At 55.3% G+C, this 17,524-nt stretch overlaps 6 protein-coding genes across 6 annotated transcripts; 3 read left to right on the forward strand and 3 right to left on the reverse strand.

Annotated features, from left to right (window-relative positions):
* Positions 1–1,363: 1,363 nt before the first annotated feature.
* On the reverse strand, positions 1,364–2,065 carry MRS44_000538 (uncharacterized protein; the record flags this gene model as incomplete). The annotated part of the gene is made up of 2 exons (XM_046280727.2): positions 1,364–1,441; positions 1,493–2,065. The coding sequence occupies 2 exons, from the start codon at positions 2,063–2,065 to the stop codon at positions 1,364–1,366; spliced, it is 651 nt and encodes a 216-aa protein (XP_046139223.2).
* A 1,169-nt stretch (positions 2,066–3,234) lies between these two features.
* MRS44_000539 (uncharacterized protein) lies at positions 3,235–5,813 on the forward strand (the record flags this gene model as incomplete). Its single annotated transcript, XM_065624092.1, has 3 exons — positions 3,235–3,430; positions 3,487–5,639; positions 5,691–5,813. The coding sequence occupies 3 exons, from the start codon at positions 3,235–3,237 to the stop codon at positions 5,811–5,813; spliced, it is 2,472 nt and encodes an 823-aa protein (XP_065479812.1).
* Positions 5,814–6,491: 678 nt separating this feature from the next.
* MRS44_000540 (uncharacterized protein) lies at positions 6,492–6,848 on the reverse strand (the record flags this gene model as incomplete). Its single annotated transcript, XM_046275116.2, has 2 exons — positions 6,492–6,716; positions 6,780–6,848. 2 exons carry the CDS (start codon positions 6,846–6,848, stop codon positions 6,492–6,494), a joined length of 294 nt encoding a protein of 97 aa, XP_046139221.2.
* Positions 6,849–8,794: 1,946 nt separating this feature from the next.
* MRS44_000541 (uncharacterized protein) lies at positions 8,795–10,271 on the forward strand (the record flags this gene model as incomplete). The annotated part of the gene is made up of 4 exons (XM_046280726.1): positions 8,795–9,442; positions 9,498–9,608; positions 9,667–9,771; positions 9,828–10,271. 4 exons carry the CDS (start codon positions 8,795–8,797, stop codon positions 10,269–10,271), a joined length of 1,308 nt encoding a protein of 435 aa, XP_046139220.1.
* A 628-nt stretch (positions 10,272–10,899) lies between these two features.
* MRS44_000542 (uncharacterized protein) lies at positions 10,900–14,457 on the reverse strand (the record flags this gene model as incomplete). Its single annotated transcript, XM_065624094.1, has 8 exons — positions 10,900–11,188; positions 11,242–12,475; positions 12,528–12,710; positions 13,124–13,182; positions 13,237–13,572; positions 13,716–14,089; positions 14,147–14,154; positions 14,298–14,457. 8 exons carry the CDS (start codon positions 14,455–14,457, stop codon positions 10,900–10,902), a joined length of 2,643 nt encoding a protein of 880 aa, XP_065479813.1.
* Positions 14,458–15,752: 1,295 nt separating this feature from the next.
* MRS44_000543 (uncharacterized protein) lies at positions 15,753–16,729 on the forward strand (the record flags this gene model as incomplete). Its single annotated transcript, XM_046267728.2, has 2 exons — positions 15,753–16,248; positions 16,314–16,729. The coding sequence occupies 2 exons, from the start codon at positions 15,753–15,755 to the stop codon at positions 16,727–16,729; spliced, it is 912 nt and encodes a 303-aa protein (XP_046139217.1).
* Positions 16,730–17,524: the final 795 nt, after the last annotated feature.

A 17,524-nucleotide genomic window follows, 5' to 3' on the forward strand; every position in this document is an offset into this window, starting at 1 on the left:
CCTACAGTAGAGGCTACGCGTGTATCGAGTAGCATCCTCACGCATCCCCAATGGTGGGGTTGATACGCCAAAGGGGGGCTGCCGCATAGATCCTGGTTACATTGGCTCCCTGAGGGCAGCAGAAGCGGGAAACTCTCCTTGTCGAACCCTTGCTGAAGCCAAGTTTCTTTCGGTGGCTTCCAGGCCTTGACCGGGAATCGGACGGGAATCCCGCCGTCATCCGTCGAGGTCAGGCCGTGAACACCGGCTTGGCATGGGAACTTATAAGCCTACGTATGCCTCGCGGTGCCTGCGACGACGTCTTCAGGGTTTAACTCGACAGGTGGTGCTATGAATTGCTCCAACTCGGCCGAATAGACCGACGTGGCTTGCTTCGGTTGCTTGCTTGCTTGATCAGTCATGGCTTTCAGAATCACAAGTTACATCTCGCCAAGGTATCAGGTACCAACAGACTCTTTGCTCAGGTCGAGGTCGAGGTCGAGGTTGAGGTCGAGTCTAGATGGAATCACAACGACACCTGTTGAAGGGCGTTGTGCTCTGCAAGCGAACGCCATGCCATGCATGGGCTTGGGTGAGCCATACTCACAATGCCTGCAAAGGGAACCACCAAGACCATCAACAGCTGGCACCCGTCGGATCCTAGACAAGCCCGACCACTCCTCACTCGCTAGCTCCTCTCGCTGTGAGTCATTCCTAAAAGCTCCATCGCCCTAAAACCAAGAGAGAAACGGATTTCGGAGGACGGGCGTCGATTATCACCGGGATTTGTCAGCGCTTGTCACTCCACACGGCCCCAGGTCGATCATTGCCATTCCACAGCTTCAACACGGACGGGCGCATCAAGCAACATGAACAAGATTATGCTTTTATGTCGCTGCTGCTGACTCAAAAGATATCTCATTAGCTCATCCTCTCCTTGCTTTCATAACTATTCCGGATACTTGGGCCAAAACAACGGTTAATATCGGCTCCGTCATGACCAACTCAACCCTCCCTGCCCAACGCGACGACCCGTGAAGCCTTTGGACACGACTTGATACCATCCAAAGGAAGATTTACACGGCTGGCCGAAGAAACATGCGCCCAGTAATGTTCCGGGGTCACATAATCCCCATGATTATCCTTCCACCTTGGCTTGACAACCCTTCCCATTGTCCCTTGAATGCATAGTTTCGCATCATTCTCACATGCCATCACTTCGTCATCGTAGGGCCTGATGATATCTTACCGCCGGAACCTCTCACTTGTAAGAGAAGAGATTCTACTCATACCTCAGCAGCACAGTATCCGGCAGACTCGCGAGGGCCACATTCACGTCGTGGAAATAAGATGCGCACAAGTGTTCTCGCAATATGTTCCATTTTCAGGCCGCTGCGCCAGCGGTGGTGCTCACGCTGTACTTGCCGAGAAACTCGGGGTCGTTGCCAATCTCTTCCTTGACCTGTAGAGCTGTTAGTTTGGCCACGCAGGAGACTTTGTGCGAGTGACTTACAATGTCCAATCCGCCGACGAGTTCACCATCGATCCAGAGCTGGGGGTACGTTGGCCAGTCGGCAAACTCCTTGAGTCCCTGTCGAACCTCGTCGTCGGCCAGGATGTTGAAGAAACCGTACTTGACTGAGTTGTCGCGCAAAAGACCAACCATCTGGCGCGAAAAGCCGCATTGAGGCGAACTGGGAGTGCCCTTCATGAAGAGCATCACGGGCGCGGCCTTGACAAGGTCGCCAAGACGCTTAAAGAGCTCCTCCTTCTTCTTTTCGGGATCCTCCTCCTCTGCAGCGGCGTTGTTGTCGACATCCATACCGTTGGGGGCATCAGCAGCCGCTGCGCCCTCTCCCGACTGCTTCGCCTGCGTCTCGATGGCGGTTCGGACCTTGACGGCGCTGCTGCCGCTAACAGTCTCGACGACCTGACCGTTTCTCAGCAGGACGAGGAATGGGACGGCGGTAACATCGTAGGTCTCGCTGAGGTCGCTCAGCTCCTCGGCATTGATAGACACCCACTTTGTGGCAGGAGGCTCGGTGACGGGATATTCGGAGGCGAGTGTCGACAGGACGGTAGCCATCTGGGCGCAGGGCGCGGCCCAAGGAGCGTGGAACGAGACGATAACTAGAGTAGTGGGGGGACGGAGGCGAGCAGCTGCTCCCACTGAGGGATGCTGGTGACTTCGGTGATGGTGGACATGGCGGCGGTTGAGGACTATGGAATTAGATGGTGTATCAGGGTTTAGATCTGATAAGGAAAATTGGACGGAATGTGGTTGGAAGTTGGAGTTTTGGCGTCGATCCACGCCCGAGTCAAGCGACGTCAAAAGGGCAGGCAGGCACGGCGGGTTTGTACTGTAGAATTTTGGCGGGGTACCGACTCGAGTGGCGCCGAGGGGCAATTCCTCACCCAGCAGAAGAGGTGCGAATTCTCATGCTGCACTTGCGTCATTTCGTTTGGCTGGCCGTCTTCCCCTGCGACCGACCGAGTGCCGGTCCAGAGATCGGACCCGGTTAGATGCATGAGACCGTACGTCCCGCTTACGTGCATACCCCCCGTTTGTCAAAAAACATGGGATACCAAATCAACACTCTCTAATTAGTATGGCAAAAAGGCTAGGTTTAAGGCCTAAGTATTTTAAGAAAATCATAATAAGTAATTTCATAACATTAGAAAGTGATTATGCTTTTGTTTATCTTATTTATCCTCTGGTTTACTTATAATTAGGCTGTCAAATTAGCCCTTTCTGCCATCTTAGCGACCGTGTGCCCCCTCAGCTCACCGCGTAGGTACCTGCCCTGTACTCGGCCAAGCCCCTCCACCAGCTGTCCAGCTGTTGGGCGCCAAAAGGAACCTGGCAGATGGAGCTACCTACATCATCAGCCACACGCTGCACTCCACGAGTTGGCAGTAACCCACTCCTCTCTGAGTGACTCTCTCCCACCGAGTTCCAGTTCCAGCTTCGAAACTCTGTCCCGACTCCTGGCATACCTTCAGCGATTCCCCCACCGCTGTATGACTTCAGGTATCTAGGGGCGCTCTTCCTTGAAGCTTCATCCTCCATCTCCGGTTGCTCCGTGTCCGGAATTCCACCGCCTCTTTCCCGCCCGCTTTGTCCAGCTCTCGCCGTGTGGAGTTGCTCGCCGCAGCAACGGTGTCAACGTCACCCCCAACCCCCGTCATCCAAACTCGTCCGTCAGCTCGCGGCTTCAACCTTCTCTCATCACCTAACCCTCAACTCTCACAACCATGGCTTCCTTAAACCTCTCGATAAATGGCCCGTCCATAAAGAGCAGCTACAATGGCGTCGTCAACGGACCCCCGCCATCATCCGATTCTCCCACCTATGCTCACTGGGCCCTGTTCTCCGTCCAAGCCCCTCTCCTGAATGCCTTCCAGGACAGCGGCGCCAAGGAGAGCATCCTCAAGGTCCAAGGCACCGGCGGTACGGCACACTTCACTGACACCTCCCCGAGCCCCCATTCGCTAACACAACTACAGACGGTGAGCTCGCTGATCTGATTGAGGACTTCAGCGAGGGTCGCATCCAGTTCGCATTCGCCAAGGTCAAGGACCCTAACAGCGGTCTACCCAAGAGCATCCTGATCGCCTGGTGTGGAGGAGGCGTCCCCGAACGAACTAAGGGCTACTTCACCAGCCACCTGGCCGCCGTCTCCAAGGTCCTCCACGGATACCACGTCCAGATCACAGCTCGCTCCGAGAGCGATCTCGAAATCGACTCAATCATGCAAAAGGTGGCCGATGCATCCGGCGCCAAGTACTCGGCAGGAAGCTCTGGTGCCCCTCGTGCCGTTGCTCCCCCGCCCGTCAAGTCGAAGCCCGTCTTCACCCCAACTACATCGAGCCGTGTCAACCCCCTCGTCGCTGCTCGGTCCAGGAAGGAGGAGAACGTCGATGCCGATGGCTGGGGCGCTGATGCTCCCCCTGTCACCAGGACTCAGCTTGAGAAGGTCGAGTCGGCTTATAAGCCCACCAAGGTCAACATGGCCCACCTCAGCCAGCAGCCTACAGCAACGACTAGTGGCGACGCCCCCGTGAAGAGGAATGAGGCTCCCGCCGATGTGGTCAAGGGCGGTTACCAACCGATTGGCAAGGTCGATATCGCCGCTATTCGTGCCCAGGCTCAAAAGCAGGAGGACAACCGCCCGACTCCTGTGAAGGGAGCCTATGAGCCCATTGGAAAGGTTGACATTGCCGCCATCCGAGCCAAGGCACAAAAGCCTGCTGCTGGAGATGCAGAGGCCGAGGAACAAGAGTCGCGGCCGGTCTCTGAGCGCATGACTGCCTTTTCTCAGCCTGCCCAGTCTGAGCGTCTCACATCGCTTCCCAAGCCCAAGGTCGCCAACAAGTTCGGAGGTGCCTCGAGCTTCTCGGGAACCAAGGCTCCCGCACCTGGTGGCCTGGGCTTCGGAGCACCCGCCGCTCCCAAGGCTGCCCCCGTCGGTGCTGCCAGCCGTACATTTGCGGACCAAGGAGGCAAGACCCCCGCTCAGCTTTGGGCCGAGCGAAAGGCCAAGGAGAGGGGAACTGATGTCGCCAGCGTAACCGCTGCCGCCACCGGCACACCACCCGTCCAGCCTCAAAAGAGTGGAAGCGAGTGGAAGAGCGGCTACAGTGGAAAGAGCTGGGCCCCCGTCCAGACTGGAGACTACGGCCGAGGCATCCCTGGACAAGTGAGCCAGGACAACACTGGTGAGGACCAAGGCGAGGAGGGGCCAGGATCTCCTTCAGGCGGTGTGTCTGCTCTGCGAGATCGATTCAAGGACACGGCTCCTATCAGCGCTGGCACTCCTCCCGTGCATCGTGCTGCAGAGGAAGAGGCCGCGCCGCCACCTATCCCCGATAACTCTCGACCATCTGGCGGCTTTGCCCTTCCAGGTCTGCCCAGCCGACCTGCTCCTGCAGACGAGCAAGAAGACGAGCGAGAGGATCCTTCGGCGTATCAGACAGCTGCTGAGCGAGAACGATCTCCCTCGCCTCCTCGTGTCGCTGTTCCTGTCAGCCGTGGACCAGTGCCTCCCGTTGGAACTCCTCCTGAGCAACGTGCGCCTCCACCTATCCCTCCCAGCCAGATCGATGTGCCCAAGGAGGAGGATCTGGCCAGTGACAAGGAGGTTTCTTCCACGGCCCGGATTGCTGGCGGTGTAGCAGGTGGCATTGCCGTTGGGGCTGTAGCCGGCGCCGGCGCTGTGGCTGCCGCGCACGCATTGGAGCGGGAGCCCTCACCAGAACCCGAGCCTGAGCCTGAGCCCGTTCGTGCTCCCGCTCCTGCTCCTGTGGCCCCTGCACAGCCCGCTGAGGAGGCTCAGGGCGGTTACCGCGCTGTGATCCAGTACGACTACGAGAAGGCCGAGGACAACGAAATCGATCTGGTTGAGGGAGAGTATGTGACAAACATTGAGATGGTAGATGATGATTGGTGGATGGGTACCAACTCTCGAGGCGAGAACGGTCTCTTCCCGAGCAATTACGTCGAGGTGGTTGAAGATGACGAGCCGGCTGCTGCCGCACCACCTCCTCCCCCGCCCCCGCGGCTGAGCCCGAGCCCGAGCCTCCGGCGCCTGCTGCGGCTCCGGCTGCCGCCGGACCCACGGCCACTGCGCTGTATGATTACGAGGCCGCGGAAGATAACGGTATGTGGTCTTATTCTTTACTTTTGACACAAGCTAACACTATCAATAGAGCTGAGCTTCCCCGAGGACGCCACTATTACCAACCTGGAGTTCCCCGACGAGGACTGGTGGTTCGGACACTATGGTGGACAGGCAGGTCTCTTCCCCGCCAACTACGTGCAGCTTGACCAGTAAATTTGTGGTGTGGGCGGTATAGCAGTCATCAAACACAATGGGAGAACATTCAGGAGAGGGAAAAGCATGTGGTGATGACATGGTAAAAATAAGCAAGCAAATTAGTTCTCATGCAAAACGCATTTTCCAGAGCAGTCTTCTCATGGCAAGTTCAGATGCAGTGAATGAACCTTGGTCGCAAGGTAACGGACAGGTATGAACTGAACAATTGGTATTTAAATGAGCTTGCTTCCATAAGCTCTACAGTGATGGATACGTTTCTCAGGATTGACTCCTAGTTTCATTAACCAAGCAAGGATTGATTGTGTGTCGCATCTTGCATATCCCCCGTGGTTCTCTCCTCCCTTCTCTTCACCATCCAATCCACCATTGTCGCAAAAGGTATATACCAAGAAGTAAAGCGGGTATTCGTGACGGCATTTCCAAGACGAGTCGCGCATGTTGTGTACGTAAAATGGAGTTATTGGCATCGTATAATAGCAAGTCCTTGGGCAATTGGTTTGACTTGTACTCGTGGGCAGGTTGTGTTTAAAAGAGACAATCGCAACATTCGAAACTAGACGATGGCGACAAGGGTCAGCGAGGCCTATGCGTTGGGGCAATGGGGTTGAGGCGCAGCCGCACAGCACACACAGTTGGGCAGCCTGCGCGCTGTTACTGCAAACCCACGGGTACAACTCACCAGCATTCACAGCCTTCTTCGCACACGCAGCAACAGCAGAGCGCCGCGAGACAGGCTGTCAAGCAATTGCCGCCGCCCTTCCCACCGCCTTGCTGCTGGGGAGGAGGTGCTTGCTGATACTGCATGGGAGGCTGGCCCTGGGGCGGGCCATAATATTGACCTTGAGGGGGACCATACTGGCCCTGGGGAGGACCGTACTGGCCTTGCGGGGGACCGTAGGACTGCGAGGGAAGAAGTCAGTGTGATGCGACTCGATGGTTTGTGTTTGTCGTTCGGCCGCTTACGGGATTGGGCTGTTGAGGATAACCACCGCCACCACCACCGCCGCCGCCATAGTATTCTTGGGCAGACATGATGGATGCGATTTACTATACGAGGTAAAGATAGATGAGCTGAATGCGCCAGAGGGAGGAGCGAGATTGTCGCGATGCTGATGCGCAAAGAAGCGATAAGTACAAAGAGCACAAGAAGAGGCGTAAGAAAAGAAAGCAAGGGCGCGTAGCCGGATCTAAAAAGCTTCGAATCGAGGTCACGGGCAAACCTCAGCTTGCGCAAAAGAAGGAAGGCATTGGCCACTCATCGAGCGGAGATAAATCCGGCCACACCCAGACCCCGGAGAGGGAAGCTCCCCCCGATGACGGGGCCTGGAGCCAGCATCGGCCAATCCGGAGCTGATGCTCTAGCGGGGCTGTGACCCATGATGGGTAAGACGGCAGGAGGGAGGAGAATGCTGTGGCTTGGGTCTCAGTTGGCATGATGATGATATTCCTGTCGATTCTGGATACCACACTCTCAGAACAGGAGTGCAGAAACGGACAATTCTTTTTCGCTATTATTACGAAAAACCGGATACTCTACCTAGGTACTCATGCACGCTGCCAAGTGCATTGGAATATGCAGCCTCTGACACATTCCTAACTTTTTGTCATGACGCCGCTGTTCCACATTCACAGCCACAGTCGACCAGCTGGTCCAGTATAGAAAGCTTGGCTGGCCCATGACGAATCTCTTTGCCTCTCTCGTCAGGCGTGTAACTTCAGCAAAAGAGTAAAAATCCTGAGAGAGAGTCGGGCTGACCGTGCCGTTCTTACCGAACAGCCCACTAGACTACCCCAACCCATTTTCCCTCCCCCCTTGTTAGCCGATCTTTCTCCCCAGAGCCCCTATTCGTCAGGTTGATGATGAGGCCCGGGGGGAGATGCAAGGTTCGAGGTCAGCCAATGATTGGTTTATGGCGAAAGGTTGCACAGATGCTGCAAAGTGAATGACTTAAAAACGCCGACACCTTGGGCTGAATTTTTGCTGGGACATGCGCACAATTAAGTCACCCAGGTACACAATACATGTTTCAAGGCATTGACCTGGTTAGGTAGATCCTCACTCTTTCTCTTGTATTCCGTGTTGGGGAAGAAGGGTGGTGTTGTCACGTGACTACCCTGAGCCTCAACACAGACTCTCCATCCAACAGGCACGAGAATCAAGATGAATCAAGATCAGTATAATCCCGAATCCAGGCATTTGCGCTCAAGATGGCCGCAATAACGGGTACGAACACTGGCAATCCACCACATCGTGCCAACTTTGGATGTATCTCTATACCTCTCATGTACTCAAATTCAATCAAGATTCAATCCACTCGGCCTCTTCTCCCAGCCTCAGGGTCGCGACACCTACACCTAGATACGTGGAATCTCATTTACGCCACGGGTTCAGTTTGTCTTTTCATTAAACCGTGGAAGAATCTGGGCGTTGTCTCTTGGGTGTACTGTCCTCTAAACAGGTGCTCTCTTTTGAACGAGCACCCCCTCGTCCCTCCGACACCAACCGAGGGGTTTCTTGAGTGCCGGGTCTCGTTGGTATTTCTCTTCGTCGCTCCCTCCCTCTCTCCTACGTTCACAGCCCAGTCATTGAATCACCCAAACCCCCGTCACCTAATCACAATACTCCCCGCTTGCTTCCATTCACCTGCGCTGACTGCCTTGCGTTTTCAGTAGTGGTTTCTCTCACATACAGTCTCCCGCAAGGGGGCCTGTTTATCGCTTCCGGTCGCTTTCTTCTCCCGTGAGGATCGAGTGTCTCCTCTTTCCCTCCTCCACTTCATCGCTTCTACCGGTAGGCAGCCTCTTGCCCCATCGCCCTTTCCAAATTTGCTACGCCTATCAGGCTCTTCTTCTTCTATCCTATTTCTCTCCCACCATACTTTGGTGTTTCTACCGTCCCAGATTCATTCTATTCTCTTCTCTCCGTTGTCAACATCTCTATTGATCGCCTCTCGCTACTCATGGCTCCCTCACCAACCATGGGGGAGGACACTCCCGAGGTCGTCAACTCTCCTGCTGACACAATCATCATGGACATGGAGCTCGACCGACAATCGTCGCACACCGTAGAAGCTCCCACTGATGGCCCCTCGGATCCAGAGTGGGGGGAGTTGGTATCTCCTATGCTGCATGCTACTTGGACCTCGACCACGACCGCCATGGCCAAGTGCGACTTCTGCCAGCGTGGCAGCCGAGGAACTCTTCAGCAGTGTCGCGATTGTGGTCTTTCCATTTGCCAAGAGTGCTTTGACGCCGGGCGACTGGATCGTCGTCACCAACTCGATGCCGACCGTGTTGATTGGAATCAGCACAACAAGAGTGGCCGACCGTTGAAGAACAGGGCCTCCAGAGCGAGATCTAGATTCGCCAGTTCTTCGGCAGCTGTCTCGGTGGGAACCTCAGCAGCGCCACTGTCTCAAGAGAGAGGACAGTTCGGGGGAGTTACTCCTCGCGACACGGCATCACCATCGAACTCCACACCCTCTACCCCCGAAAGATCCAGTATTGGAGAGAGGTTTGATCACACTCCTCGGGGTGAGCGTGGCGGGCCTGTCATCATTAGGGACTACCAAGGGAACAATGGATACGCCCATATCCAGCCTCATGTTTCGTCTGCTATCGAACAGGTACTGCCAGAGATGCGTCCAGTCTTCGTGTGGCATTCAACTAACCAACATCTAGACAGAGACAGAAAATAATTGGAATTATCAATTCAGCCAACCACCAGGTCAACACCGAGCGTATCTTAATGGTTCTTCCAGTTATCACGGCGTTGCTCTCGCAAGCAGCGAGGTACTTGCAGTGGCACCTTGACTTGTATTCAGGATCTATTCAACTAACAACGCATCAGGACCCGTCCTCATGGAACAATGCTTTCAGTCAACCTCCGGGCCAACATCAACAGGATCATCAGGGTTCTTCTGCCTACCATGGCTCCGGTCCCGCAACTGCTGAGGTACTTGCAGAGATACCTTGACTTGCATACGACGTTCTCAACTGACATTTTCCCAGAACCCAAACTCGTGGAACGACATGTTTGACCAGCCCCAAACTGGACACCAGTATGATCAAATGCAGTCTTCCCAGAATGGCGTTGCTTCCTCGGCGTATCCTGTCAACCAGCCTACGTATCATGACCAGCAGCAGCCCACGGCCAACCTTCCGATGCCCTCGCACCAGACTTCGTCCAGCAGCTGGCAACCACATGGCTCCCCATACACGCCTGCCTCGGGATCTGGCCTGTATTACCCGGACCTCTCCAACTATGCTCTTGTTTCTATAGCTGTGGCCCCAGCATCGTTTCCACAGTCCCCCAGTCGGGTACGCTCTACTCCAAGAGTCTTGCCTGACATGAGCCCTGACATGAGCATGCCATTTTTCATGTCCCCTTACGCTCTGCAGCACGAGCCAGCAGGACCTCCACGGCGATACGAGGACTATTTTGACCTCCATTAATCCGGGGTGGCATTATCTCAAGGCCAGGGCGCGGACCAGCCCGTCACGAACCATCTAGCCTATCGCCTGCCTTTGGTTCATACACTCGAGGGGAGTGAGGACGATGGCCATGATACTGGCTTCTCGAGGCACTTTCTATGAGTGTCGCCAAACTAGGAAGGACGGAATCGATTGGATGGGTTGCTAATAACGACTTTGAGGGCAGGATACCTCAGACCAGGATACTCTCGGTCAAGGCAGCTGATTATCAGCATTATCACATGTATTCTACCTCTCTAGTTTACTTTCCATCCCTCTGTCTCTGATTGGGTCTCCAAGAGTCAACCTTAACCCTCACTCGAATAGACTCAATTTCAACCAACTCACATGCTACACCAGCAAATGTCGTCACGTAAAAAGTAAAATCACGTATTCTTTTGATACCGCGCTGCAACTGCAGCCCAAAAAAAGAAAACCTTATACAGGACATGATGGAGATGGCATCCGCTGCTTCAAATCATTAAGAGCATGGGGACTAGCTGCAATCTCATTCCTTTTGGTTCCCAGTTCCATCCCGGCCATGATCATCATCGTTGTCATGAAGCAATAACCCACAAACCCAACTCCACGGTTTCGCCTTCTCTCCCCCTTACTCGTCGTCGCCCTGAGGCTCCTCCACCTCTTCCTCGTCGTCCTCGTCGAAGCTGCCGGTAGGCACCTCGTACAGGCGGAGGATGGACTTGTTGGGGTCCTTGACCAGGACGAACTTGGCCTCCTGATCGGGGCTGCTCAGGCACATGTCGACAATGGTGCGCACGATACCCCAACCGTTGTTGAGGGACAGGTTCATCTGGTTGGCAAAGTCGCGGGGCTTCCAGCCGACAACGCCCAGGACGACGTGCTTGTCGTTGGAGCGGGGGTTCAGACGAGAGACGAAACTGTCATCAATGTCAGTAAAGGGTGTTTCAAGAAAAGGGCCAGAGTAACATACCCAAGCTTCATAAAGTCGGCCTTGGCCAGGATGCTCTGCACCGTCCATCGGGCGAGCTTGCAGCTGTTGTTCTTCATCTCGGTAGCCACGACGGCACCGCGCTGGGTCACGAGCTTGCTGCGCCAGTCGAGGGCGCCGCCGCTGCCCTGGGCCTTGCTGTCGAACTCGTTGAGGGCGTGGATGCTGACGAGCTGGTCGTCGCCGCTGATGGCGTTCTTCTGCACCGCGTCCACCTCGGTTCGCACGATCAGGTGGACGGGCTCCTCCTCGTTGGTCGACAGGTCAAACCGCCTGTACTTGTAGGCCTTGCTGGCAGGGGGGTCGGTGTCCTCGGAGGAGTTGTAGAAGGGGTTGGCGTGGGCCATGGTGACCTTGGACGAGTCGCTCTCGTGGACGACCTGGTTGGCAAAGTTGTGGTTGATGTAGGTGGCCTCCTCGGCGAGGGCGTTGGGCTGGTTGATGGTGTCCTTGCTGCCGTCGGCGGCATCCAGGGGAGCGTCGATGGCGTTCTCGTTGACCGTCACCATGTCGAGAGCGGCATTATCGCGCTTGTCCAGGAAGACCTTGTTGCCGTGTCGAGAAATGACAATATCCCAGGGGTACACGGAGCGGGTCGCGCACATGAGCATGGAGAGGATGCTGTCGGTGGCAAAGATGGTGGCCTCGTCCTTCTCGGCGAGCTCCTGGATAACGGGATCGGAAGAGGTGGTGACGTTGTAGGCGGCTCGGTCGATGGGGGTGAGCTTCCTCTCGGCACCCTTGACGGGTTGCTTGTCGTAGGAGCGGTCGTAGTAGTAGAGGAAACCGTAGTCGTCGATATCCTCGCCGTCGTCGGTGTCGAGGTTCAGCTTGGCCAGGCGGTTAAAGTCAATCTCCTCAAGCAGCTTCCACTCGGCCTTGACGTTGATGCTGGCATCGCGGTTGCGAGCAGGCTTGTCATAGTCCTTCCAGCCGAAGCGGCGACCACGAGCGCCAGTGTTGGACCGGCCGCCACGGTCGTAGCCGCCGTATCCCTGTCGGCCACCGGCGCCGGTCCTCTGGAACTGGGTCCGTCCGCCTCGGGCGCCGCCGGCCTGGCCTTGTCCACGGCCACGGCCACGGGTGAAGACGGCACCGCGGCCGTATCTTGTCTTGGTCGAGTCTCGGACGTTGCTGACGACGGAGAAGGTGGATTCGTCCTCGGCGGGAGGAGCATTGAAGGTGACGGCGTGGCTGGAGCCGTAAACTTGCTGATCTGTATGACATATAAACCACGGTTCCATCCAAGACTGAGGATAATAGCCTACCTCTATAGTTCCTGTTGTACTGCGCTCGTCCACCACGCTCACGGTCCTTGCCCTCGGCAGTCCAGTCAGCCATGCGGCCCAGCTTGTCACCCTTGGAGAAGGGCGCATAGGGCACGCCGTTGAGGGTGGTCTCGGTGGTGACCGAGGGACCCCATCCGTCGCCGGGGGGCAGCTTTCGCAGATCTTGACGTAGTCGAGAGAGTCGCCCATCTTGAATGATTATTTTCGATGGAGGTCGAGAACGGAGGGTGGGGGAGGGGAGTTGGGTCGCTCGGTTCGAGGCGATGCTTGAATTTGGACTTTGACGATGAATTTGTGGTGGGGTGGAGGGCCTTCAGTGTGGGGCACGAAAAAAATATCACAAGCCCCGCGTTGTGTGCGCTTCAGCCACGTCAAGCCACAGTTGGCTTCGAGAATAGCATCAGAAGAGTCGAGTATATATATCTTTGAACACCAATCTCCTGCATCTCATCCCATCCTCAGACAAATTAACATGGTATCACCGCACCTTAGCACCGCCATAAAACATATCAAGAGTATAACCCGATTATCAACAACCAACCAACACATCTATCCGCACATCACCGTGTCCTTACCTCCGAGCACACTATCCATAGCATCTCGCACTTCAAACTCCTCCATCACGGCTCCAAAACTATACCATCGGGTCAGCATCTTCCAAAGAGTCACCACACTAGAATCGACTTACCCGTAGCACCTCACCTTTCGGACAAGCTCCTCTCCGAGCTTCCGAAAGTCCTCCGCCGAGAGCTCCATCACCTTGGGGTGGGACATGACCATAACCCACGCCATGATGGGAGTCACTTCACCATCTAGATCCAAGCTCTTGCTGAGATTTAGTAGAGTTGCAAGGTCGGCCCTCGGCACCTCCCATGTCTTTTGGTTTAGCTCGCTGCCTAACGGAACGTGAGTTTTCCCAAATGGACAGCCAAGCATCGAGTCTGGGGACGGGCCGGGGGCACGATGCCATAAGTGCATGGCCACATGGTTCTCCGTCATGCTCGGCGGATCTCTCGACCATGTACTGGATATGTGTCATGCAAGGTCTCTCGAGGCTACAGACAGTTAGCCAGCTGGTCTTATATCGTGACTTGCCAAAGCACACGAAACTCGCATGGGTTCATACGGGAGTATCATTGGGAAGTCTTCGAAGAGGACTTATCGTACGTTAAAACGAAATCAATGCCTGCCTGCTCCATGTCAGCACCTCCCCGATTTAGGGTGTGATGCGTGTCATGCTGTTGCTGGCCAGACGTGTTGCCTTGGTTGACAGCCAAAGGTAGCTGGATCGGTGAAGAAACTGACGGTGCAGTTGACCGCGAGGTCAGGGGAGTAGACGAACCAGGGCCTTGGCTCGTAGAGCTCCCTGCAGCGTATGGGCTGCCATAGTGAAGTCCGGCCTGGGTCAAGAGGTCCCGCAGACGCTTGTTCTCGTCGGCTAGTCTCTCTCGGTCCAGAGACACGTTGCTAAAGACCTCTTTGAGCCTGAGCACTTCATCTTCTAGTGCCTTGATGTAGAGCTCTTTCTCTCTCGGTGAGTTCTAAAAGGTGAGATACAAAGTCAGGTGAGGGTTTTACACTGAGCTCGGTCAACATACCGCTGAGCCTGCCTGTTTAGTTCTTGGCGTCTTGTGAGAGCAGGTTTACTATTCGGCTTAGGTCCACGCTTCTTGGGCGGGTTCCCCTCTGAGACCGCGTGCTATTAGACTCGGGAAGGATCACGTCAGATGAAATCACTCAGATGCTTACCACGCGTTGTCCTCTTGTCGGCAAGGTTCTTGTAAAATTCTGGATCTAGAGTAGAGCCCCCAGTCCTGTCATCCTCTGAGCTCGGGGCCGCTCGCTCCGGTGACAATGATGAGGAAAGGTCACGCTCCGTTACTCCAAGATGGGAGTTGAAGGTCGCCATGCTTGGTCACGTCTGAGTGACGAGACTCGTAATCCTTTGAGATGGCTGAGGAATTGGTCAGTTTTGAAGAGCTGATGGAAGCCAGCGGCTGACGAAAGAGCCGTGGCTTGGTCATCTATGGTCAGAGCCGGAGATACTGACTGTGTCGTCACTGGTGACTAATTCCAATTCCCGAAATGCGATATGCCCCGAGGGCACAGCCCGGTGCGGAGGAAGCTAAGAAGACAACCCTGAAGTATGTGCTGCAAGAGTTGACAGGTGCAAGGTACTGGAAGCGATGGTTCAATGGTATATGGCTGGGTTGATGCAATGATTTGAGAAAGATGCTGGTTGCTCGGGAGAACCGATGATTGTGTCGGGGGTTCTAGAACCTCAGGCAGGCGCTTGGGAATGGGGAGGCCGTCGATGGCTTAGTAAGGTCGAGTCTGATTCGCCAAGGAGGAGCTTCCGCCCAAGGTAAGCCGGAGTTGGCTGAGATGGGGGTGCCTGAGGCGTTGATGACGGTGCACAACCAGCCAAATGTGCTTATCAGATGGATGTAGACGGGATAAAGGGACACTGCATCGCACAGGTCGGTCCCTTCACAAGCAGTTTACAATAATGTTGTTCAAGTTGTAAGGATTGAGCGAGTTCTGTGGCTCGTCTCAGATGATCAATGCAAATCCCCGCATTCTCCGCCCTTAAACTCCGACAGGTGCAACTTGTACTTCTCTATCACGTCTAAGCCTGATGCGGAAAACAGAGATTGGCATCCGCCTTCACAGAAACTAATCATGGGTTTCACCGAAGAATCACTGGGCGTCGAAAGAAATGCATCGGGTTCAAGAAACAGGGTTCCAAAAAGCCATACCTGCCTACAAGCCTCGTTGCCGAATTCCTGGGCAATAGGGTAGGCCTCACTCGCCTCCGGGTATTTATGGGGACGCTGCGCCAGGGGGGCTTCAGGAACGTGTTGTGACGTTGCCGCCTCGACCTGGGCTGTCAAGATAAGACAGTCGACTGCTGTACAAGACACAGATGAGACAGGTCTGAGGCTGTATCGCGTGTTGAGTTGACATGTGCCTGTCAGTGACAATGTCAATCAGAGAGACGTCTCGCCCTTCAGCTGAGGCCATCAACCGGCCAATGATACACTCCGCGAGACGGCTTCATCGGGAATGAATGTCGTCATCCATTTGCACTTGCAAGACAAGTAGAACCTCTAAAAGATTGAGGCGCCGTCGAGTCACTACACTACAATCAATGATTCTTCCCACGACGATGCGTGAATAGAAGGCTCCGGCTGGATTGCTGTAATGGCCCAAAGCAGCAGTACTTTACGCAACCACATGCGAGGCATCGTCCTGACAGCCCCATGGGTTCTGTATCTCTTCTTGGCCGATACCGTTCTGTCACTTTTGCTGCCGCTGAAACTCTTCTCCCCTCGACTCGTCTACGACGCCTCGTCCCAGGTTGCCCGGTCTGTCTGGGCATGGATACAGCTCATCTTCACGCGCGGCAACGGAGCGCACATTTCAATCTCTGGTGATGCCCTACCTCGCGGAGAGTCAGCCATTGTTGTGTCCAACCATGTCGCCTGGTCCGACTTCTATCTTATCCAGGCCCTGGCCATGAAGGCAGGCATGCTTGGCCGGTGTCGCTACTTTGCCAAGGCTCAGCTGCGCTTTGTTCCCTTTCTTGGATGGGGCCTCTGGGCCATGGGCATGCCGCTGGTGAGCCGCAACTGGCTCCGAGACAAGAGCGAGCTTGATCACGTCTTTTCCGACATGGTCCAAAAGGCCTTTCCGACATGTAAGCCCATCGAATCGAGAGGCGGCTTGTCGATCGTCGTAGATGAAACTAACTCCATAACCCAGGGCTGATCAGTTTCAGCGAGGGCACCCGCTTCACTCCAGCCAAGTACCAGGAGTCGATCGACTTTTGCAGACTGGCAAATCGGCGGCAGCCCAGGAATCTGCTCTACCCACGCACCAAGGGCTTCATTGCTACGGTCCAGCACCTCCGACAGGCGCCACACGTCAAGGCCGTCTACGACTTGACCATTGCTTATCAGCATCAAGGGACCTTCCAGAGGGCGCCCTCCATGTGGGAGACGTTGAGCACACCAGGACTCAGCGAACAGGGTGGGTACAAGTTCCACGTGCATGTTCGACGTTTCCCCATTGAGTCGCTGCCGGCAAAGGACGAGGACCTGGCGGCATGGCTCGAGGAGCTGTGGATGGAGAAGGGAAAGATTCTTGAGGCACAGGAGGAGCAATGGCTGGACCGGTAAATCAATACGAACAACATGAACAATATCATCACCTCAATCGTCTGTTGTCATGCCACATGCAAGCAAGAGCTTGTTTCCAAACACCAGAACAGAGTGGACGTGATCTGGAATGACATGGATCATGACTGAGCTACCCGGGAGACGGACAGAGCGGTTCTCTCTTTTGTCATCATTGCTGCATGAATGTCTCGAGCGGATGGTGGGAGGGAATGGAATGGCTGACCGCAACGAGGCGTCGATTCGCTACAGGGTGCAGACGGGCGTCATTGGGGGCGCCATAAGAGACGGGCGTTATAGTCGGAAGTGGCCAGAGCTGCAGGGCATGTGACGGAGGCAATCCCTTCAGAAAGCCGGTGATGAGGCGCATTGTTTGGAGACGACCGGCAGTTGATGTGGATGGATGCATGGAAGTCAAGGTGGGCAAGGTACAACAGACCAAAGGCAAGGCAAGGGACTCTCTCTGCTACCCTGCAACCCTGGAGACGGGCCCCAAGGTCCCGAGCGCGGCCTGGGATAGATGGGAGATGGTGGAGAGTGGTGCAATGTTGGTGATGGTTGCGCATCTGGGCTGGTCAGGGGGACAGGCGACAGGCGGGAGGGCTAGACAAGTGCGCGCCTGAGTAAGCAAGCCAGTCAAGAAACAGTCAAAGTCTGGGGGCGGGAGGGGAAAACAGCACCAAGATCAGCTCATTGCTGCAGTAAACCCATCACTCTGATCCGAGCGTATAGTCCAGATCGGGAGTCTGAGCAGCTGGTGACCACCAGAGGGGAGAAGCACGACCAAAGGCAAGACGG

The sequence above is a fragment of the Fusarium solani genome (genome assembly GCF_023522795.1).
Source record: "Fusarium solani strain SB1 chromosome Unknown bctg00000000, whole genome shotgun sequence".
Lineage (NCBI taxonomy): Eukaryota > Fungi > Ascomycota > Sordariomycetes > Hypocreales > Nectriaceae > Fusarium > Fusarium solani.